General features: G+C 37.4%; 1 protein-coding gene across 1 annotated transcript; it reads left to right on the forward strand.

Moving 5' to 3' along the window:
- Window positions 1–9138: 9138 nt before the first annotated feature.
- On the forward strand, window positions 9139–22435 carry LOC120067137 (beta-adaptin-like protein B). The gene is made up of 15 exons (XM_039018576.2): window positions 9139–9400; window positions 10127–10324; window positions 11171–11284; window positions 11453–11703; window positions 12087–12222; window positions 12343–12522; window positions 12682–12774; window positions 12874–13085; window positions 13179–13242; window positions 13333–13512; window positions 13895–13987; window positions 14299–14690; window positions 15045–15234; window positions 15307–15510; window positions 21826–22435. The coding sequence occupies exons 1-15, from the start codon at window positions 9314–9316 to the stop codon at window positions 22123–22125; spliced, it is 2694 nt and encodes an 897-aa protein (XP_038874504.1). The 5' UTR covers window positions 9139–9313; the 3' UTR covers window positions 22126–22435.
- The last annotated feature ends 1807 nt before the right edge of the window (window positions 22436–24242 follow it).

Genomic DNA, 24242 nt, shown 5'->3' on the forward strand with positions numbered 1-24242 from the left:
CTGTTCATGACAGAGACTTCACTTCACTAGGATGACCATAGGTAACATGACCTCAATCCTGAGTGAGCTGGGAACTCCTAACATTGAGGGCGGTCCTTTGATTTATATAGATGTGAGTGGCCAGGTCACCGATTCAAACCTACCATTTTGAGGATTTGTCTGATTTGGGAACTGGGAACTCAGCTACACAAGATGAAATTCACTCCTTCCCCGAAACAGGGGTAAGTAGATAGGTAATTCCCTCAAGGGCTGGTTCCGAGACTTGAATGATGTGGCGCCACATACCTTCTCTTGGCTCGAAAGGTGTTCACACATAGTTGGACTATGTTGTATTGTTCATTAGATGAATCAGTGGTACTTAAAGAGTGAGATGTAACTACAAGGGCAAAATGGTAATTTGGCCCAGATGTACTTACGAACATCTGTGAAGGGTCATCGTACTAATGATTGGTTATATCCGATGGACACAAAAATATATCTGTGGTAAGAAGAGTTCAGTTGTTGGTCTTTAGTGGAATGTCTGACAGTTAACGGATGGTGGATCTCATGGCTAAAGAACTTAGTCAGCTATTCACAGACCGTTGGAGCTTTGAGCCACAGGTCCATTAGGTACCCTAGGTAACTTGGATAAAGTCGAGAACCAGTGTTGGGGTTAATTTGAAGTGTTAAAATTGACAAGAGGAAGTTTGATTATATATGATATAATTGGACTGGTTAATTATATATGATATATTTGGCTAAATGCATGAGTTACATTATTTTGGAGGAAATTAGATATAAATATGATTTATATCATGTAGAGGAGAAAATACTATAGTAGATATGTGATATCAAACTATAGGATAAAAATATAATATGATTATATTTATTAATTAATTATATGATAATTAATCCAAAATTCGCGTTCAGACGTGGGTTAGTGGGGCAGCGTCGGTTATTGTAACCGATGAATTAAAATGAAAAGAATTTTCATTTTGTTGAATCGCCCAATTCATTAATCGTCCAAAAAAGAGAGAAGAGCGTGCGTTGTTGAAAAAGTGAACAATCGCTTAAAGAATCGAGAGCCTATACGATAGTTGCCTCGCGCCTAAACGATCGTCCACCTCGCGCCTAAACGATCGCACACTGTTTCCTACACGATCGGATAGCTTCTCTAAACGATTGTATAGTGTGTCGATTTTGCTAAACGATCGTATACCTTTTTCTAAATGATTGTTTGGTAAAACTTACACGATCGTGTAGCTCTTCCTAAATAATAAGCATTTCTGCTATGCGATAGCGTTTTTTTCCCTCCCACTTGCTTATCGCCTACACGATTTATGTTTTCTCCTTCATCTACCAAATTCACCAAAGAACCCTTTGGGTTTTCACTCCAAGAATACCCGGGGTTCTTTAGTGATGGTGTCGTCCCTGAGGCGTTCGTGTTCGTGCGATTGTTCGTGCTGCTGTTGTTGACACTGCTGCTGGGCGTTGGTAGATCGCGTGGAGGTTTTCCGCTGCGTTGAGTTCCAAAGTGTGAAGATTGTCTTCAATTGGTATAACACTCATTTTTTTGTTATTTTGTTGTTCATAACATGCCGTTGATTAAGTTTTAATTACATAACTATATGTTTGAATATATTATATGTATTTCGGTCACGGTGAGATCGAAGCGATCCGAACACGCTCGTGGAACTCTTTGGTAAGAGATCCTTCAGCGATGTGGTTCGATCTCTAGTACTCGATCCTCTGATTCTCTCTCGGTTGGGTGTATGTGCTTGACTTGAAGAAGAAAAGCATCAAACGTTCTTGAAGTAGAAGTCTTGGAAAAGTGTGTGTGTCTTCAAGGGTCTTTTGTCTTCTAGAAGTGCAACTTTAGGAGTCTTGGGAGTCTTCTGCTTGTTGATGAATTCTCTCTGGGCTCTCTAAATGTAGAATTGCTTGTATCTTCAAATAACTTCAGTCTTCAGAAGGCTTGTATCTTCAAAGGACTTCAGTCTTCAGAATGCTTGCATCTTCAAAGGACTTCAGTCTTCAGAATGCTTGTATCTTCGAAGGACTTCAGTCTTCAGGTGTGGCCAACTTCAGGAGTCTAAGAGTATTCTGATTGTAGAGAATTCCCTATAAGTTATTTAGAGTATAGAATTGTTGTCCTCTCCAAATGAATAGAGCTTCTCTATTTATAGAGTTCATAGGTGGGTTTCGTGGGCTTGGGTTATCCATGTACCTGGCCTTTGGGCCCAATTAGTTGGATTTGGGCTTGATTTGACACTTCGATCAAATTCAACCACTTAGTTAGACTTTAGCCCATACAATAATATCAAATTGGGTCAAATTAATCCTATATAATTCAACGGTCATGATGAAATGTTACATCATCGAAATTTGTTTTCGACTTCAATTTGGGACACGTGGCGACTTCTAATTAGTCCAAAATTCAATTATTTAGAATTTTGTCTATTTTAGTAAATAACGTGACAATTTGTGATTGGTCCAAAATTTCTCATTGAACAAATGCCCTCTCGAGATTTATGCACATATATGGGTGGATGAATCTCGAAAAATGTAAAGTTGGAATCAAAATCCAAATATATCTGTTCTTAAATTTGACCTCAATTGATGTGTTAGTCAAACTATGAATTCAGTGAATAAGTTTAATTTGAATTTGGGATAAATTTTGGAATATGGTCAAATTTTTAATTTACAAAAAACTTTGAGTTTTATCCTAAATTTAATTTGATTTGGATATAAAAGCTCAACATTGGATAATTTGAATTTGGAATATGACCAAATTTTAATTTGAGGTAAATTTGAGACTTTATCCCCTAATTTAATTTTATTTCGAGGGTAAAGGCTAAACTTCATGATTTGAACTTGAGATAAATTTTGGAATATGCCCAAATTTTGATGAGAAATTAATTGAGATTTTTTTTTCCAATTTATTTTGATTGAAGGTAAAAACTCAATAATTGAATTTAGAATAAAATTTGGAATATGGCCAAAATTTAATTTGGGATGAATTTTAGATATTTCCCATAATTTGATTTGGAAATAGGATGAGAACCTAAATTTGGGTGAATTTGATATAAAATTTGGAAGATGCTCAAATTTAAATTTGAGATTTTTTCCTTAATAATTTGGCTTTAAGATAAAAGTTGACGATTTAGATTTGGGATAAAATTTGGAATATGCCCAAATTTTAATTTGAGATTTTATTTACAATTTAATCTTAGTGTTTTATTTTGAATAAAATTTGGAATATGGCCAAATTTTAATTTGTGATTTTATCCACAAATTTGATTTTGAATAAAATTTGAAATATGTCCAAATCTTAGTTGAAGATAAATTTAAGGACGGAATCTAATAAAATCAAATTAGATAGGAAATTTGTTTAATTTAATTTGAAACTAGGATAGAATCAAATTAGGAAATATAATAAAAATCAAATATGTTAAATCAAATATTTATTTGATTTGGATTTTCTAATTTGTTATGAAAACTATGGACCCTCTATAAATAGACCCCAAACCCCTCCATTATCTTCATCCCTCATCTTCTTCTACATTTTTCTTTCTCTCTTTTTTCTCCTCTTCTTCCAATGTTTTCTTTCTTTTTTCTTTCTTTTTTTTTTTTTTTTAAAAAATATTTTCTTTCTTTCTTCTTTTTTTTTTTCCCACCATTTTTTCTTTCTTTTTTTTTTTTCTTTTCAATTTTCCTTTCTTTTTTGTTCTTTCTTTTCTTTTCTTTTTTCCTTTTGATCTTTTCAGTTTCATTTTTGTTTAACTTTTTTTTCCCTTCCAAAGCCGCACTTGAATTTTAAAGATGAAGCGAAGCCGCACTTGAATTTTAAAGATGAAGCGAAGCCGCACTTGAATTTTGGAGATGAAACGAAGCCGCACTTGAATTTTGGAGATGAAACGAAGCCGCACATGACTTGTGGAGATGAAGGGAAACCACGCCAGACTTGTGAAGATGAAGGGAAGCCACACCAGACTTGTGGATATGAAGCGAAGCCACGCCAGACTTGTGGAGACGAAGCGAAGCCACGCCAGACTTGTGGAGACGAAGCGAAGCCACGCCAGACTTGTGGAGACGAAGCGAAGCCTCACTAAACTTGTGTAGATGAAGTGAAGCCATGCTAGACTTGTGGAGATGAAGCGAAGCCATGCCAGACTTTAGGAATAAAGCGAAAACGCATCATGATTTTATAGATGGGGACATTGAAGATGGAACCGAGCCATGCACACCGACCATGAACTTGAAAAGCCATGCACACCGACCTTGAACTTGAAGATAGAAGTGGATCTATGCACACCAATCTTAAATTTGAAGATGAAAGCAGAGCCATGCACACCGATCTTGAACTTAAAAGGTGAAAGTAGGGCCATGCATGTCGATCTTAAACTTGAAGATAGAGAAGCATTGACGAGACCTTCCCATTTGAGTTTGACAAAGCATCAACAAATCCTCCGTATTTGAGTTTGGCGAAGCATTGGCGAATCCTCTGCACTTGAATTTGAAGAATTAAGGAATCCTCCACACTTGAGCTTGACGAAGCATTGATGAATCTTTGCATTGAGCTCAACTTCGCGACTTTGAGCACGAATATGACATTGCAAATCCTCCAAACTTGCGCATGAAAATGAAGCATCAATGAAACCACTGAACTTGAAGATGGAGGAGTATCGATGAAGCCTCTGAACTTGAAGATTGAAGAGCATCGACGAAGCCTTTGAACTTGAAGATGGAAGAGCATCCAAGTTTGATTTTGAAGAGGAAGCGAAGTGCATTCCAAGTGTGTGCCTTTTATTTACTGTGCTAGCTCCTTATGGGGGATGAACATCTTCAATCGTTGTGTTGCCCTCAATAGTGATGAATATCTTCAATCTGAAGTGTCATTCTTTAACGAAAACGGTCAACATCAATCTTGTAGTATCATACTTAGTTGGTTGTAGTACTCTTTCTAATGGACTAAACTTAAATTTCTTTAAGTTTCCTTCGTACCCTTAAAGAAAAGGATCAAATCAGGACATAGTTCAAATTTTTTTTTTTTTTTTTAACTGAACTGAACTTGAAGTTTCTTTCAAGTTGCCTACGTACCCTTCATAATGATAGGGATCAAGTCATAACGTAGTTAAAAAAGAATGTGTCTTTATTTTTTTATGTGCGCAAGAACTTAAATTTCTCTAAGTTGCTTACGTACTCTTTTATAATGACAGGGATCAAGTCGTAACGTAGTTCGTACAAAGTTTTTTTTTTCTTTCTTTTTTTTGGGCAGTTCACATTTTAAGCTCATGCAGGCCAGGAGCATCATGCAATTTAGGTTCTTGCGATGATGAGCTTCTTCATTTAAACTTTAAAAACTCTTATTTCATCATGGTTTTGATCACCATCTTCATTTGTAGGATTCGTCAATATGATGAGTTTTGGCTTCACTATCAAGGAACATTTTGTACTTATGTCAACAGAAAATTTTCTCTTCATGCGTGAAGGAACACGACTGTGAATCTTTTCGTTGTTATTTTCTTCATAGAATGACGTTGCCTTCAAGATTCTCATCCTTCCTTTATGTTGATCGTTTGTTGTCTTGAGACGATCAAAAACAGATGTTGAAGGTCGATCTTTCTTTGATGTAGATATACTTAGCCTTTTGAAGGCCAAAGTTCGAGTATAAGTAGTTGTTGGACATTGGTCTTTTTCTCCTACCGTGACCATATTTAATCTTTGAAAGACTGAAGATCGAGCACTTGAAGGCTTAATATGATCGAAGGCAGAAGTTCTTTGCTTCATTTTTTTAAGTCGTTGACTTCTTCGACAGTTATATGATGCCGACAGTGTGACATGCAATAACTTCTGATACTTTCTCTGGATGAGTATTGAGAAAGCTTATTGGGAGAAATTCTACCAAAGTTTATGGTCGTCAGAATTAAGGAAAGTTCTTGTCTTCTTTCTTAGCAAGCTTAGGCTTTCGTGTCATCTTTTTGCCTTTCCCTTTATGATTCTTGTTTCTTCTTTTATAGCTTTGATAGGAACACGACTCTTTTTGGATGAAGTTTGATTGTCTTTTTTTGATGAGTCGCAACTATCCACCATTCGTTGTCATCTCCAACGAGCTCATATTTCTTTTTGGAATTTTTTGTTTGAATCTCTTGCTGAAACCAAAAAACTATAGGCTCGAAGGCTCCAAACTGGATCAGGCTTTTTCTTTGAGCATGAGACACATACAATGTTGGAACACTTGAAGTTGCCGCTACTGTAGCATAATTTGTCTGAGCTATTTCATCCAAATCTAACTCAATCTTCTTTTCACGAGCCAACTTCAGAATTCGTTCCTTCAACACGAAGCACCTTTCAACTGAGAGACTAACGACCCAATGATACTTGCAGTAGTTAGGATCATCTATTTTTCCTGCTTGTTCCGGCCGCTTGCATTTCGGCAGCTGAATAAGTTGCTTCTCTAGTAGTTGCTCCAATATATCTGCCACATCAGAGTCAGGGAATGGATAAACCTTCTCTCATCTTTCTTTAATAGTTGGACGACGCTTCTCGCCCTCATTGTGTTTTCTTTCAAATTTTGTTTGTTTTCCTTTGGAGGAAAATTTCTGCGGGGTCACATGAACGACCATAGATTCTTTTGTGGCACTATTCACGATCTTTTTAGTGTCATTGGATTCATTCTTGTATTTTTTTTCCTTCCGGGACTAGGAAATTTTTAGTTCCCCTGTTGGCGATTCTCAGCTCCATATCAAGAGCGTGTGTTGCCAACTCCTCAAATGTACGAGGTTTTATCCCTTGTAGGATGTACAGAAGCTTCCAATGCATGGTTTGAGTGCACATTTCCATTGCAGATAATTCAGTGAGTTTATCTTTGCAATCCAAACTCAATGCTCTCCATCGGTTGATGTAATCGATAACTGTCTCTCCCTTCCACTGTTTGGCATTCGTTAGCTCCATCATGCTAACAGTGCGCCTTGTACTGTAGAAGCGGTTCATGAACTCCCTTTCTAGCTGTTTCCAACTGTCAATCACTTCAGGCTCCATATCAGTATACCAATCGAAAGCATTTCTTTTCAAGGTACGGACGAACTGCTTGACTAACTGGTCTCGTTTGGGTTCTGTATTTTCACAGGTTTCAATGAAGTGTGCAACATGTTGTTTTGAATTGCCCTTTCCATCGAACTGCTGGAATTTTGGAGGTTGATACCCAACTGACATTCTTAGGTTGTCAATTCTCTTGGTGTACAGCTTGGAGTACATAAAGGAGGACTGTGATGGTCTTCCGTACTGAACCCGTATGGATTTTGTAATCATATCCTGCAGCTGTTGAATTGACAGAGTGGCAACAGAGGTAGATTGTTGCGGCTAGTCTTCCTGCAATACAGTCTTTCCTTTGTCATTGGCTTTTGTAGTTGGAGATTGACTCGACTCAGCTGTTTCTCGAGCCTGTATTTGATCTCTTAAAGCAACGATTTCATGATCTCGCTCTTCAATAGCTTTCGTTAGGAAATTTATCTTTCTTTCCATTTCTGCCATGGCTGACTCAGCCGTTACGTCAGCCACCATGACAGATACTACATCAAAGTACGATTATTTATCTGATGGATCAGTAGCAGAAACATAGCCCTCGAACAAGAGATTTTCTCTAATAATGATCCCACCTTTAGTAGATTCCATTAGCTTTTCCGTGATGACAGAGCTTATGTAAGTATTACTTACAACGGTAGCTTTGGATACAACTTTCTTTGGTGCCATTTGTAGGTTTATTGACTTGGATGACGGGAGAAAGATGATAGGTAGAGATGTCCCACTGGGTGTGCCAATTTTTTTGCACGATATTTCAAGAGAAATTTATTTCATGGAACTTGAACGTTGTATTTGTATTAATTTTATGGAAAGTGAGTACAATCTCTAATATATAGTATTTTGATGCTTTCAAAATAAATTATAATCTTTAAGTTGGTTGATCTTTTTGAACGATCGGCCTTTGGACTTGTTGATCTTCTTGGGTGATCGGCCTTTTGGACTTGTTGATCTTATTGGATGATCGACCTTTAGGCTTGTTATCTTCTTGAATGATCTACTTTTGGACTTGATGATCTTATTGGACGATCGACCTTTGGATTTGATGATCTTCTTGGACGATCGACCTTTGGACTTGATGATCTTCTTGGTCGATTGATCTTTGGCTTGTTGATCTTCTTGGATGATCAACCTTTGGGTTTGTTGATATTTTTCGACGATCGGCCTTCGGGCTTGTTGATCTTCTTGGAAGATGAGTGTTCGCACGAGGCGTTGATATTCTTCGACGATCGGCCTTTGGGCTTGTTGGTCTTCTTGAACGATCGACCTCCGGGCTTGTTGATCTTCTTGAAAGATTAGTGTTCGCACGAGACTTCCGGAGAAACTTGTGATCTTCAAGGAGTCTTCTGATCGTAGAGAATTCTCTATAAGCTCTTTGGAGTATAGAATTGCTGACCTCTCCAAATGAGGAGAGTTTCTCTTTTTATAGAGTTTATAGGTGGGCTTGGGCTTGGTTGGTCCATATACCTGGCTTTTGGGCCCAATTAGTTGGATTTGGGCTTGATTTGACATTTTGGTCAAATTCAACCCATTTTTTTTTCGTTTAGTTGGACTTTAACCCATACAATAATATCAAATTGGGTCAAATTAATCTTATATGATTCAATGGTCATGATGAAACAACGTTACATCATTGGAATTTGTCTTCGACTTCAATTTCGGACACATGGCGACTTTTAATTAGTCCAAAATTCAATTATTTGGAATTTTTTCATTAATTTAGTAAATGACGTGACAATTTGTGATTTGTTCAAAAATTTTCGTTCAACCGTATGCAATACTATTTATTACTACATAGAAAATACCATTAAAATCAATTACACATATTTTTTCAACTAAATTCTCAAAGTCAATTTAGATGAATGATATTTAAAAATACATAGACCAAAATAGACATCTTGAAATATATGGATTAAGATAAAGAATACCAAAATAATCAATAACGAAAATCATATTTAAAAATAATGAAAGATGATGATTACAATTTACAAGAATAGAAAGGACTGAAATGAAAGTAAAGGGAAGTTGAGGGGTCAAAATGAAAAAAACAAAAAGTTGAGGGGTGAGCAGTTAATAGCCGAGGGGTTCGAAACCGGTTCCGGAACCGGCCTGGATCTCATCTGTCAATCGAGACGAAGAGAGCAGAGTAGTTCTTTTCTTCTTTGTCGACGAACTTCGATCCTTCCTTCCATTTCTTCGTCTTCTTCAATTTGATTTTGCTCCACTCTGAAAATTCGGGATCTCACACACAACCATGAGCGGCCACGACTCCAAGTATTTTTCCACCACTAAAAAGGGTGAAATCCCCGAGCTCAAAGAGGAGCTTAATTCCCAGTACAAGGCATTTCTCTATCTCTCTCTGTTGTACCCCCTCTTTTGCTTCATTTTTCTATTGCTAATTCAATGTATAGCTACTCGTTACATGATCCGCGATCTATATCAATTCAGTTGATTGTTAGTTCAGGTGTGTTTTTTTTAATATGTTCTTTCATGGGTAACTCGCAGATCTGCTGGGTTTGGGGTTTTCTATATTTGCTATCAAAGCTAGTGTCTGAATACCTTGAATTATGCCCTTCAGTGTGTTTATTAAATAGTCATTGATGTTATAGGAAAAACATGTCCTGATGAATTTGTTATATGATTCAATGGTAGTTTAGATACCGATGATCATGTCTATACAGGTTAAGACGATAAGAAAACTGAAGAAACTTAAAGGCTAAATGCTGCTTATGTTTCTTACTTGACCAGCAATTTATAGTTGGACATTTTGATATAGCTTCTTCACCTTTCATTTCCAACTATATGGTACTTATGATCATATCAGTAACTAATGAACTGATGGTAATGTGTGTTTAATACTTAATAGTTGAACAGGACATTCATGTGATTTTTTTTTCTTCTTTTTTTACCACGAGCATCAAATTTTGGATTAATTTAGGAGTTTATTGGATCAAACTACTGCTATATAATATGTTTTCTTTTGGTTGTAGAAAAAAATGTGTTTTGTTTTTAATTTAAACCGTGTATCTCATCAGAACTCATAAGTAGCTTTTAAAACATTTTGCAGGATAAAAGAAAAGATGCTGTTAAAAAGGTCATTGCTGCAATGACGGTCGGGAAGGATGTGTCGTCACTTTTCACAGACGTTGTAAATTGCATGCAGACTGAAAATTTAGAGCTAAAAAAGCTGGTCTACTTGTATCTCATAAATTATGCTAAAAGCCAGCCTGATCTAGCCATTCTTGCCGTCAACACATTTGTGAAAGTGTGTACTGAAATTTCTTAATTTTTTCCTTTTGCTAAATTTTGTTATCTTTATTTCTGGTATACACACTGGAATCAATTGATTTACCATGACCTCATACCAACACGAGTATAATTTAGAAGTCAAGCCATTTCTATTTCTTATAAGTGATCCTAGGTTCAAATCCCCACCCCATATGTGCCATATATTTATGGAACTGTAGATAAATAGATTTCTATTTTATGAAGTTGCTTCATTTTGGTACTCTAAATTAATTTTTGCTTTAAAACGTGGTATTCTAAAGGGTTCTTGTAAATGTGAAAAAGAAAGACAAAAAAGCAAAGAATAGCTCCATGAGAGATGGAGGCTCTTCATCTTTTCCCATTTTCCGATCATATTTTTTTGGGAGTTCATAATATTTGTACCCCATCCTATGGAATTGCCACATGTTTGTGTCACCACCCTTTTGAATTGATGATGAGTTTGCAAACCGGTTGCTGTCAACAGACAATTAATTTAGGGACCAGCCAGAGGAGAAAGCAAAAGCATCTAGTCCATTTTTTGAGAAAACTAACCTAACTTAGAAGAACTCCTGCTCTCTCACAGAAGTTAAATTTCGTTATAGCTTTTAATTGTGGGCTGTAGAAGCTTTAGAATATAGGGACCTGGCATACAGAAAGTTCCATATCAATTGACCCCAGTCTGCACAGACACATGAATTTCACAGTTAATCTGCTTGATCTGTATTTAACTGTATTTTATTTTTCAAACTATGAGATCGAATAGGTAATGTAATGCATCATGCATCTGACTTCCTGCATCGTTAGGAAATTTTAGGAGTAATTTTTCTAATTCATATTTGTGCAGGATTCACAAGATCCAAATCCTTTAATACGTGCGTTGGCCGTAAGAACAATGGGATGCATTCGCGTGGATAAAATTACAGAATACTTGTGTGATCCTCTTCAGAGATGTCTTAAGGTTGTTTATTTTTGGCTCATTTTCATATTTTTGGCTATTTTAAATTCAGTATTTGTTTCTGATTCTTAATGCATTGGGTTTGCTTGATTTCTTTTGTTTTTATTTTTTTTAGGTTTCTGAATTTTGATTCAAGTATCTAATCTTTTGGTTTTTTTAATGTTTTGACAGGATGATGACCCTTATGTCCGCAAGACAGCTGCCATCTGTGTTGCCAAACTTTTTGATATAAATGCCGAGTTAGTCGAGGACAGAGGTTTTTTGGAATCTCTCAAAGACTTAATATCAGACAATAATCCAATGGTTGTTGCAAATGCTGTGGCTGCTCTTGCTGAGATACAGGAGAATAGTAGCAGACCCATCTTTGAAATCACGAGTCACACACTGTCAAAACTTCTCACAGCTTTGAATGAGTGCACTGAGTAAGTGCTGCTTTGCTTTGTTCAAAGTGTGAAGGACGTTAAATAAGAAGATAATTGTTTGTGGTTAATTTTCATTTACCATCTCTTTATTACAGAAGTTTCTGCCCTGATAGGATATAAGAAAATTGTTCTCTTTTAAAAAAATTCACTAAATTACACAATTGAACTTAATCTTGGTGCCCACATGCTAGATTAAAAAATTCACTAAATTACACAATCGAACCAAATGACAGTTCTTAATGTTATTATCATGGAGCTAGAATGATGGTGGCTTCTTCATTTTTGTGGGGAAGACATCCTTTGCTAGTTCTTTTATTATTTACTTCAGTTATTATCTTTTATTTTTCCTGAAAATAATTACCGTACCCTGATTTTCTCTTCAGGTGGGGTCAAGTTTTTATACTGGACGCACTTTCTAGATACAAAGCAGAGGATGCTCGTGAAGCAGAGAATATAATGGAGAGAGTTACTCCACGGCTACAACATGCTAATTGTGCTGTTGTTCTGTCAGCTGTGAAGGTCAATATGTTAAGTGATTGATTTTCTCCACCATATATATGCTGGTGGTTTGAGAAAGTTTCAAGTTATTTCACCTAACTCATATTTTTTTCTCTCTTTCTATTTTCTGCTTATTGATAGATGATTCTTCAACAAATGGAACTGATCACTAGCACCGATGTAGTTCGAAATCTTTGCAAAAAGATGGCTCCTCCTCTTGTTACTTTGCTTTCGGCAGAACCCGAGATACAATATGTTGCATTGCGAAATATTAACCTTATAGTACAAAAACGCCCTACTATTCTTGCACATGAAATTAAGGTCGGTGATAATTTTGCCACCATGATGCTAGCTTGTAATTTTTAATAAACAAAGATGAATCTTGAATGTAAAATTAACAGGAAGATTAGTACTGCCTGTTTTCAAGAAGCTTACCACTACTTCCCCTTTTATCTTTTTTGCTTTCTCTCCATTGTATAGGTTTTCTTCTGTAAGTACAATGATCCAATCTATGTAAAGATGGAGAAATTAGAGATCATGATTAAGCTTGCATCGGACCGGAACATAGACCAGGTACACATTCTTCATTAGCATTATCTATTCCTCAATGTGTCTATTAACATTTATAGAAAATTCTATGAATTGACATGCTTTTGATTATAATATTTTCAGGTTCTGCTGGAGTTCAAGGAGTATGCCACCGAAGTAGATGTAGATTTTGTACGAAAAGCTGTCCGTGCAATTGGTAGGTGTGCAATCAAGCTAGAGAGAGCTGCTGAACGATGCATAAGTGTGTTGCTTGAGCTGATCAAAATTAAAGTGAACTATGTGGTTCAAGAGGCTATTATAGTCATCAAGGATATTTTTAGAAGATATCCTAACACGTAAGAATTTTTTTTGTTCCTTCAACTTTGACATTTGCTGATCGAATGATCATTTCATCATTCTGACTGTATGTGAGTCTATTCTGTTTACAGTTACGAGTCCATCATTGCAACACTCTGCGAAAGCTTAGACACGTTGGATGAGCCAGAAGCCAAGGTAATAGTGGTGCAATTATACTTCAATAAAGCAGGTGGTTCAATCTCTTGAAGTCATACTTTTATCTTATGTTTGCCTCTCTGCCTCAAGGCATCAATGATCTGGATTATTGGAGAATACGCAGAGAGAATTGACAATGCAGATGAACTTCTTGAAAGCTTCTTGGAAAATTTCCCTGAGGAACCTGCACAAGTCCAGCTTCAATTGCTGACTGCAACTGTCAAACTTTTTCTTAAGAAGCCAACTGAGGGACCGCAGCAGATGATTCAGGTCATTTCTTTACCAGCGTAGTTTTCAATTTCCAAATGCATTGGTGAAGTACAGGTTATGCCATTTTGTTACAATCCCAAATGAGTTTAGTTTCCATGTGTCTAGGAGTTGTTGCCTCCAGCAATTATCTGCATGTGTTTTTGCAATGACATGGAAGAATCTGTTTGTGATCAATTGTTTTGCTTCATAGGAATTTCAGTATCTGATAGCTATTTGATATCCTTGCATTGCATATTACTTCATTGTCATTCTGAGCACGATTTCCATGGTCAATTTTCTCTAATAAAATGATAGTATGGTAAAACTTTGAATTGTCTGCTGCACTGTATTTATGGCCTCTAGATATCAACCCAATAAATATTTGCTTCCTGTCTATTTACAGGCTGTTCTGAACAATGCTACTGTGGAGACGGACAATCCTGATTTGCGGGACCGTGCTTATATCTATTGGCGACTCCTATCAACTGATCCAGAGGTATGCATTATACCCATCATTTCTTTTCAGCTTCACTGTCATTATAACATCCAAAGTATGACCATTTATTTGATAATAAACCATAGGCTTTTGGGGTAGAACCATGGGTTTAATTTTAAAGATCCATCCGCAAGCATATGTGACAGGGAAGAAACCAAGTATATGTCATGATTATTTTTAATAATAATAGTATTGTTGTTCATTTTAAAAAAAGAACTTAGTAGAATCAATACTGCCAACCCTATCTCACTCTTTGATACTTAATAGCTGGGTACATGAATCTCAGTTTTCCAGTATTTTCTATTTTGCAGGCAGCTAAGGATGTGGTTCTTGCCGAGAAGCCTGTAATTGGTGATGATTCAAATCTGCTTGATTCGTCGCTCCTAGATGAGCTCCTTGCCAATATTGCCACATTATCCTCCGTATATCACAAGCCCCCTGAAGCATTTGTGACCCGTGTGAAGACTGCTCAGAGAACAGACGAAGAAGATTATCCTGAAGGAAGTGATGCAGGGTATTCAGAATCTCCTTCCCAGGTTGGTGGTGCATCTCCTCCAACTACTTCAGATGCACCTTATTCAGTACAAAAGAAACCAGCCCCTGGCTCAGCTTCCCCTCCACCTCCAGCATCAGTTCCGGATTTACTTGGTGATCTGATTGGATTGGATAATAGTGCTACTGGCCCTGTTGATCAGCCTGCCGGGTAAGTCTGTACTGATACTTTCTTTTCTGCTGGGTATGCGATCAAATTGAGGGTAGTTTGCATTAACTTCTTCTAGGACTCTTAAGTAGTGCTTGAAATACTGCAAGTGAATAAGTATTGGTAGATGGTAAAGTAAGGTTTCTGAAGACAGGGCAATGACCGCGATGAACATTTTCATGGGGATAAGTGTATGAGTATAAGTGTCTTTAAATTATTATTATCCTTTTTATTTTTTATTTTTAAAAAAAAAGAATGAAAGAAATAAAAGAAGTGTATAGTATGTATGACAAATGTAAAGAAGTATTTATGAGTGACTTTTGTAACTGGAACTTAAATGTGTATTCTGGCCTGCAGCCCTCCCTTGCCTATCCTGCTACCAGCATCAGCTGGTCAAGGCTTACAAATTAGTGCACAGCTCACACGACTGGATGGTCAAGTATTTTACAGTTTATTGTTCGAAAACAATACGCAGATTACATTGGATGGGTTCATGATCCAGTTTAACAAGAATACCTTTGGCCTCGCAGCTGCAGGACCCTTACAGGTACATTTGCATCTTCTGTGTGGAGTTGATTGGTCCATGGATGAAATTAACTTCTTGTCTTACTATCTATAGGTTCAACCGTTGCAACCTGGAGCAGTTGTAAATACTCTGCTGCCTATGGTGGTGTTCCAAAATATGTCTCAAGGTCCCCCAAGTTCACTTTTGCAGGTAGCCGTGAAGAACAATCAACAACCAGTGTGGTACTTCAATGATAAAATCCCAATGCACGTTTTCTTCACTGATGATGGGAGGATGGAACGTGCAAACTTCCTTGAGGTAAAGTCGATAGTCGCAATTTCCTTTATTTGTTTATTTTTTGTTGGAGGCATTATTGAGCGTTTTCAGGTGCTTCCTTTTTTCCGCTCCCCCGCATTGATAATCATAAATGTCAAGTTGATTTCTTGTTTTGCTTACTTCTTGAGGCCGTTGATTAACATAGAATGCACACTTAGGAGAGACAACCACTACTCTGAGTAGAGTAATGGTGCTATGTGTTGAAATATGTTAAATTAGCCCTAAGGACATTTTTGTCTTTTTACTATATTTGCTAAATTAGGGTTTCACATTATTCTATTTATATCTAGGGTTGGGTCTATTGTAAACTAGATATAACAATAATAAGTTCTTTTCTACCGTGGTTTTTCTTCCCTAAATTAGGGTTTTCCACGTAAACTCCTTGTGTTGTCTTCTTTCCATATTTCAATATGGTATCAGAGCAAGGTGATGAAACCCTAGCCTCGGTAGAAGAAACTCAGTCATCAAACTTGATAGGTGAAGGTACGCTGAATAATGAGGCTGTGATTCAAGCAGCGGTTGACCGCTATCTCCGAACCATCATCCCAGGTGGTGGAATAGCTCCAGCGTCCCAACTGAACACCATTGATCGGATTCTTCCAGCCGAACAGCAGGTGGTGGTGGAAGGTCACGCCTTCCAGCCGACGCACGCGATCGGGTCACAACCAATCGGACCCTCAGCTTCGCACACAACCGCCTCCGCCTCACGTTCTCCAGCCCGCGCACGCGATCGGTCTACAGCCGGTAGGTATCTCGGCGTCGCACAGAATCGCATCTTCATCAGACAATCATGGGCTCGTTCCAGCTGCCGGGTCGGGTCAGATCGGCGCGATTTCTTCCGCTTCGCAGCAGATCGCCGAGCCGTTCGTCCGATACCCACCATCACAGCAGTCTGGGAGCAGCGCCGGTCACGGGTTGCCGAACTTTGTCGCTGGTGGACTTCCGGCAGTAGCTTCTTCACAGTATCATGGTGGACCGCCTCTTCCTCATGTATATCCGGTTCAGCCCCAGTTTCGAATGGGTGAGTCCATTGAAGAAAATCCCATGGTATTTAGACAGAAAAATTCCAGATCTGAATCTCATGGGGAACTCCAACAACAATTAGCTAGTCTTTAGCAACAGATGGTCGCCCTGGGAGCCCGATTGAATGGCCATGATTCTTCCCCGATGTATTCAGAAAATCCGGTATCAATGTTTCCTACTCCAACTTCTAATCTTTTATCTGGAACAATTGGAAATTCTGCAGGAATGATCACGGGAGAGAAGTTGAATGGGCAAAATTACTTCTCTTGGTCCCAAACTATTAAAATGGTTCTTGAGGGACGCCATAAGTTTGGATATTTAACTGGAGAGATACCACGATCGAATCTTGGGGATCCTCAAGAGCGTGTCTGGAAGGCAGAGGATTCTTTGCTCCGCTCAATGTTAATTAGTAGTATGGAACCACAAATCGGGAAACCCTTACTCTATTCAGCCACTGCCCGAGATATTTGGGATGCAGTCCGAAGGTTATATTCGAGGCGTCAGAACGCATCCCGCCTGTATACTCTACGTAAACAGGTTCACGAATGCAAACAAGGGAGCATGGATGTAACGTCATACTTCAACAAGATGTCATTGTTATGGCAAGAAATGGATCTATGTCGGGAGATCATCTGGACCTGCCCACAAGATGGAATTCAATACTCCAAGATAGAAGAGGTTGAGCGTGTGTATGATTTTCTTGCTGGGCTACACCCCAAATTTGATACAGTTCGCGGTAGAATACTGGGGCAGAAACCAATTCCGTCTCTCATGGAGGTATGTTCAGAAGTTAGATTGGAAGAGGATAGATCGAGTGCAATGAATGGGCCAAGTGTTACCACTATAGAGTCAGCTGCCTTCGGGGTGAAGTCCGCTGGAGCTGATGGTGACAAGCAGAATAGTAAAACACCCCCAGTTTGTGAGCATTGTAAAAAATAGTGGCATATGAAGGATCAGTGCTGGAAAGCATGGTCGTCCTCCAAATAGTAAACGTCGCCCTCCGAATGACAAGTCGAAATCTGGGCGTGCTCTAGTGGGTGAATCAGTTGAGGGGACTGCACAACCTCAGACACAGCTTCCAGTGACTAATCCTGGGGATTCAGGTACCGTAGGAATCGGAACAGTTGCTCAATCAGGTAACCCTCAATCCTTGAGTTTCCTTGCTGAGGGGAATGAGTTATGGATTCTAGATTCAGGAGCAACCGATCACTTGACTGGCTCATCCGACCGATTTCTCTCATACTATCCAAGTGTTGGAAATGAGAGGATTCGAATTGCGGATGGGTCCTTCGCTCCTGTTGCTGGAAAAGGCAGACTGTCACCATTTCATGGATTAACTCTGCAAAATGTCTTACATGTGCCCAAAATTTCTTACAATTTATTATCAATAAGCAAAATAACAAAAGATTTGAACTGTAGAGTTGTCTTCTCACCAGATACTGCTTTGTTTCAGGACTTGAGCTCGGGGAGGACGATTGGCACTGCCCGATATGACAGAGGCCTATATTTCCTTTCTACAGATGTTTCCTCCAGAAGCTTGTTTAGGATTAGTCTTTTATCTTCGTTTGCTATATCTGAAACAGATTATTTATTGTGGCATTTTCGTCTTGGACATCTTAGTTTTCAATATATGCGGTATTTGTTTCCTCATTTATTCCATAATGTGAATGTTTCTTCATTATCTTGTGATGTCTGTATACGTGCTAAACAACCTCGCGTGTCATTTGTTTCTCAGCCCTATAAGCCTACCCAGCCTTTCCACCTGGTTTACAGTGATGTTTGGGGTCCCTCGAGTATCACTACCCTGTCTGGTAAACGGTAGTTTGTAACTTTCATTGATGACCATACCCGACTTACATGGGTATATCTCCTTGCTGATAAGTCCGAGGTTTTATTTACCTTCAAACAGTTCTATACCACTGTATTAACACAGTTTAACACAAAGATTGCCATTCTCCGAAGTGACAATGGTCGTGAGTTTGTCAACCACACCTTCCAGGAATTCCTAGTGTCAAAAGGGATCATCTATCAAAACTCGTGTGCCTATACTCCACAACAAAATGGGGTAGCTGAACGAAAAAATCGCCATCTTATTGAAGTTGCTTGTTCCTTGATAATTCCAGCGTCTCTTCCTTCGTACCTGTGGGGAGATGCGATTCTTACCGCAGCTCATCTAATTAATAGAATGCCTTCCCGAGTTCTAAAGTTTCAAACCTCTCTTGAGTGCTTCAAAGAGTCATATCAGTTTACCCGTCTTATTCCTAAGGTTCCTCTTCGTGTATTTGGGTGTACAGCCTTTGTTCATACTCATGGTCCACACCGGACTAAGTTTGCTCCACGAGCTAAAACATGTGTGTTTGTCGGGTATCCCCTTCATCAGCGAGGTTATAAATGCTTTCATCCATCTTCCAGAAAATATTTTGTCACTATGGATGTCACGTTCCTTGAAGACAAACCGTTCTTTCCTGTTAGTCATCTTCAGGGGGAGACGACGAATGTAGAGACTAACAATTCCACGTATTCTATACCCATTAGCCTCAACCTTGAGCCTAGTCCCAATATTCCTGGACCTAGTCTACCTAGTCTTGAGCCTAATTCTGCTCCTGTTGTTCCCGTATCGGTTCTTCCTATTAAACAAGTGCCCTAGATAACGTATTATAGGAGGAATCTCAGAAAGGAAATTCAGGAAACCTCTGGTGTTCCATCGGAAAGTGTCCAAGCGTCAGAACCAGCACAAGTTCAAGATCCCGTTGTTTCAAAGGAGAGTCTTGAAGAAAAGTCTGGGAACATAGAAATTGACGAAATGAGCTCAGAGAAGGTTGAAATGTCAGAAAGGGATGAGATGCTTAAAAATCCTCAAGAGGATGCAGAATTGTCTCAAAAGTCTGATACTGAAGAGAGACAGACGAAAACTGACAACTATGATACCACTCTGGATATGCCAATTGCTCTGAGAAAGGGAACCAGGTCATGTACAAAATACCCTTTGCATAGCTTTCTGACCTATAGTAACTTATCTCCTGTTTTTAAGGCTTTTACTACTCAGTTAGATGCTTTAACAATACCTACCAGTGTACATGCGGCCATGGAAGTTCCCGAATGGAAAGCAGCAGTAATGGAGGAAATGAGAGCTCTTGAGGCAAATAAGACTTGGGAGTTAGTAGCTCTCCCTAGAGGTCACAAAACAGTTGGTTGCAAATGAGTGTTCACAGTGAAGTATAAGTCTGACGGAACACTTGAGAGGTATAAAGCCTGGTTAGTTGCTAAAGGATTCACTCAGACGTATGGGATTGATTATTCAGAAACCTTTTCCCCAGTGGCTAAGTTAAACACGATTCGTGTTCTTCTGTCTGTCGCCGTGAATAAAGATTGGCCCCTACATCAACTAGATCTAAAGAACGTATTCCTAAATGGTGAGTTGGAAGAGGAAGTTTATATGAGTCCACCTCCAGGTTTTGAAGCTAAGTTCGGGAATCATGTTTGCAAACTCAGGAAGTCTTTATATGGGTTGAAGCAGTCTCCTAGGGCGTGGTTTGACAGGTTCACCGTGTTTGTGTTAAGTCCCAAGGGTTTGTTCAGGGACATTCTGATCATACCTTGTTTACCAAAAAATCACCCTTAGGAAAGATTGTTGTGTTGGTAGTGTATGTTGATGACATCATCCTATCAGGGGATGATACAGCAGAAATTGCTAAGCTAAAACAAAGGATGGCAAGTGAATTTGAAATTAAGGATCTTGGTAGTTTAAGGTATTTTCTAGGGATGGAAGTGGCAAGATCAAAAGCAGGAATATCTGTTTCTCAGCGGAAGTACACTATGGACTTGTTAAAAGAAACAGGAATGACCGGATGCAAACCTATTGACACTCCTATTGAGGTCAATAGCAAACTGAAAAATGTTTTGGAAGGAGTTCCTGTGAATAAGGAGAGGTATCAACGCCTAGTAGGAAAACTGATTTACTTGTCTCATACTAGACCTGACATCTCCTATGCTGTGAGTGTAGTAAGTCAGTTCATGCAGAGTCCATATGAGGATCACATGGAAGCTGTGACTCGAATTTTGAGATATTTAAAGTCCACCCCTGGGAAGGGCTTGGTATTCAGGAAACATGACACACGAAGCATCGAGGCATATACTGACTCAGATTGGGCTGGATCTGTGACTGATAGAAGGTCAACCTCAGGGTACTGTACCTTTGTATGGGGAAATTTGGTAACTTGGCGGAGTAAAAAACAGGGTGTAGTGGCCAGAAGTATTGCTGAGGCAGAGTATAGAGCTATGAATCTGGGAGTGTGTGAAGAAATCTGGTTGCAGAAGGTGTTATCTGATCTTCACGAGAGTAGTCCTGGGCCTATGAAGCTGTATTGTGATAATAAGGCTGCCATCAGTATTGCAAATAATCCCGTACAACATGATAGAACCAAACATGTTGAAATTGATAGGCACTTTATTAAAGAAAAGTTAGACCGCAGAGCTATTTGTATTCCCTATGTACCTTCAGTCCAACAGATTGCCGATGTTTTTACGAAAGGGTTATCAAGACAGACGTTTGAAGCTTGTATTAGCAAGTTGGGCCTTGCCGATATCTATGCCCCAACTTGAGGGGGAGTGTTGAAATATGTTAAATTAGCCCTAAGGGCATTTTTGTCTTTTTACTATATTTGCTAAATTAGGGTTTCACATTATTCTATTTATATTTAGGGTTGGGTCTATTGTAAACTAGATATAACAATAATAAGTTCTTTTCTACCGTGGTTTTTCTTCCCTGAATTAGGGTTTTCCACGTAAACTCCTTGTGTTGTCTTCTTTCCATATTTCAATACTATGTATAATTTTATACAATTTTGGGGTGTCTGTATTTTCATCTCTCTTCTTTACAAATTTGAATTTATGCTAGCAGACATATGGGTACACAATTTAGATAACTTTCAGACTTATAGTAAATAAAGAGCAAACTGTCAGGAGGATAAATTAAATAGATAATCTCATAGGAAAAAGAAATAACTATCGACTAATAATGTCAAATCTTTAAACTAGAGGATAACTACTCGAGAAGAATGAAAGTGACCTGGCCCTTTTAGATTGGAGAGATTGGTACATATTTTCGTATTTGCCGTGAGCCTTTCTTCCTTCTGTTAATCAGGGGCCCTCCATAGTTAGTAAAGTGGTTATCTGAGACTCATTAATACATGGTTTTAGACTACTTTTTCGTCTAATTGGATATATCGTCCATTAGCTATTTTATCTTAATCATTTTTTGTCTCTCCATTGTAGACTTGGAGGTCCCTCCCAGATTCAAACGAAGTTTCCAAAGACTTCCCTGCCATCGTTCTAACCAATGTTGAGGCTGTTCTGGAACGACTCACTGCTACAAACATGTTCTTCATTGCCAAAAGGAAGCACGCAAACCAGGACGTTTTCTACTTCTCAACTAAAATTCCAAGAGGAATCCCTTTCTTGATTGAACTCACTACGGGTATCGGAAGCCCCGGCCTGAAATGCGCCATCAAAACCCCAAACATTGACATGGCACCACTCTTTTTTGAAGCCTTGGAGACTCTTCTCAAGGAATGATTTAAACTGTGCTTTTCTTGTTCTTTTTCTACCCTGAGTATTTGTAAATCCATGCTGGGTATCTGCCTGGCCTTTTTGTATCCTCTTTTCCCTCTTGAATTTAGATTGAATTCTAGGTTTTGCCTGGACTGTTGATTTCTCGTTACTTTCCCCCCCCAGATTCAAGAGTTTGTTTTTACAAGAAAGTGTAATTTTATGAGCTTGTTGCTGCAAATATTGAAAGTTGAAGAAATAGTTTAGACAAGATGTAGTCCAAATTGGAGATAGATGTTATTTTGTGAGCAATGAAAATTGTTGTGGTTCCAGGGCATTTGCTTATTTTTTGTTTTCTTCTACTTTGCACTCTGCATTTGTTAGGATATAACCATTTTATCATATCTTCTACAAGTTTTGTGCACTTGGTAAATATAACTCATTCAATGTAAGCATAACTCGAAGGTAATTGATCGAACCTTCTACTACTAGAAAAACCGTACTTTCTAGATTATTCTTTTTCACTAATTAATCATTTATTTTTTTAAGTTAATATTATTTTTCAATTTAATTTCTAATGTTTTAAAAGTTTCAATTTTACTCTCCACTCTATGAAGTCTTTGGTTCATTTCTTTAGAAGAATAAATTTAATACGGATGCTTTGTTAATACTCAAAGTCAAGGCATAATTTAAAGTGAAAGCTAAGGAGTATTGGTATCTTGGAAATGATCAACATTTAAGGTCACGTTTGGTAATAATTTAATTTAAGGTCTTGATTTTCATCTTCTTTAAGTAAGAGTTGAATGATTAGTCTTTTTTTTTTAAAAAAAATTGTTTTTTTAGTTTTCAAAACTAGACTTAGTTTTTTAAAACATTGATAGAAAGTAAATAACAAAACAAGAAATTTAGAGATGGAAATGGTATTTACAAACTTAATTTTTAGAAATTAAAAAAAAAAAAAACTAAGGCTCTATTTGATAATTATTATTTTTTTAGTTTTTGAAAATTAAGCCTATAAACACTAATTCCACCTTTATGTTTCTTGTTTTGTTATCTACCGTCTACCCACGTTTTAAAAACCGAACCAAAATTTGAAAACCAAAAAAGTAGTTTTTCGAATCTTTTTTTTTTTTTTTTTTTTTTTTTTACATTTTGACTAAAATTTCAACTATTGTACTTAAGAAATGTTCAAACCATGTAAGAAAAATAAAAAAATATAGGCTTGGTTTTAAAAGCCAAAAACATAAAAATAAAATGATTATCAAACGGAATCTAAACGATTATCATTAAACTCAGCTTAAATTAGTAATCTAAATTAGTTCATTAATATCTACTTTACAACTTCAAACGCCATGCCCTTTCATTAATAATTGAGTATGAGAGGAATGATGAAGATCCAGAATTGCTAGATTTTATTATCATTAATAAGACAGCATTGACCAATAAGACTGAGAAGGAAACATAATCCAACAGTTTGAAACTCGCCATCCTTGGGTATTTATTTTTGTTTACCACAAAAGTTACTTCCCTCTATGAAGCTTATTGGTATTATGTACCTAACAATTTGGTTATTAAAAAAGAGATCTTGAATATAATTTAAACGTCTATACCAAAGTGTTAAAAGTAAGCTTAGTTCAAAAATAATGAAAGATGTATTTTTTAGATTTAAAATTCAAATCATCATGTGCTCACTTATTCTACTTAAAAATATATTTTAAATGTTATTATTCTTTTAACGTAAGTTTGGAATTAGTTTTATTATTTGTAGGTTAGAAAGCATTTTTGGTTCTTGAATTTTTGGAAAGCAACATTATTTTATGATAATTTTGTTCACGCACTTTCATTTTTGTAATAATTTAGCTATGATGCATTCATTTTCTATAACAATTTGGCACATAAACTTCATATGCAATAATTTAATTTCTATACTTTAAATTCTTATTTACGATTAAACTTTAACCATGAAAAACGATGTTGATTTTTAATGAGAGTTCTTAAATAAGTAGATGGATAAACTAACTACGAATCAAATGTGTTTAGTAACTAAAACTAAGTTGCTATATAAAAAGATTGTAGTTGATTTTGATAGAACTTTTCATGTTAATGATTAAATTGTTACAAAATGTTATATGGACTAAGTCGTT

Source organism: Benincasa hispida, chromosome 12 (genome assembly GCF_027475165.1).
Source record: "Benincasa hispida cultivar pf3 chromosome 12, pf3_genome.v1.1, whole genome shotgun sequence".
NCBI classification, from domain to species: domain Eukaryota; kingdom Viridiplantae; phylum Streptophyta; class Magnoliopsida; order Cucurbitales; family Cucurbitaceae; genus Benincasa; species Benincasa hispida.

Bases quoted from the DNA above. Each gene is read 5' to 3' on its own strand.
- LOC120067137 (XM_039018576.2), top strand. From the start codon at position 9,314: ATGAGCGGCCACGACTCCAAGTATTTTTCCACCACTAAAAAGGGTGAA. The intron at 11,285-11,452 runs GTTGTTTATTTT...ATGTTTTGACAG, and splicing joins CTCTTCAGAGATGTCTTAAG to GATGATGACCCTTATGTCCG. The intron at 12,775-12,873 runs GTACACATTCTT...TAATATTTTCAG, and splicing joins CGGACCGGAACATAGACCAG to GTTCTGCTGGAGTTCAAGGA.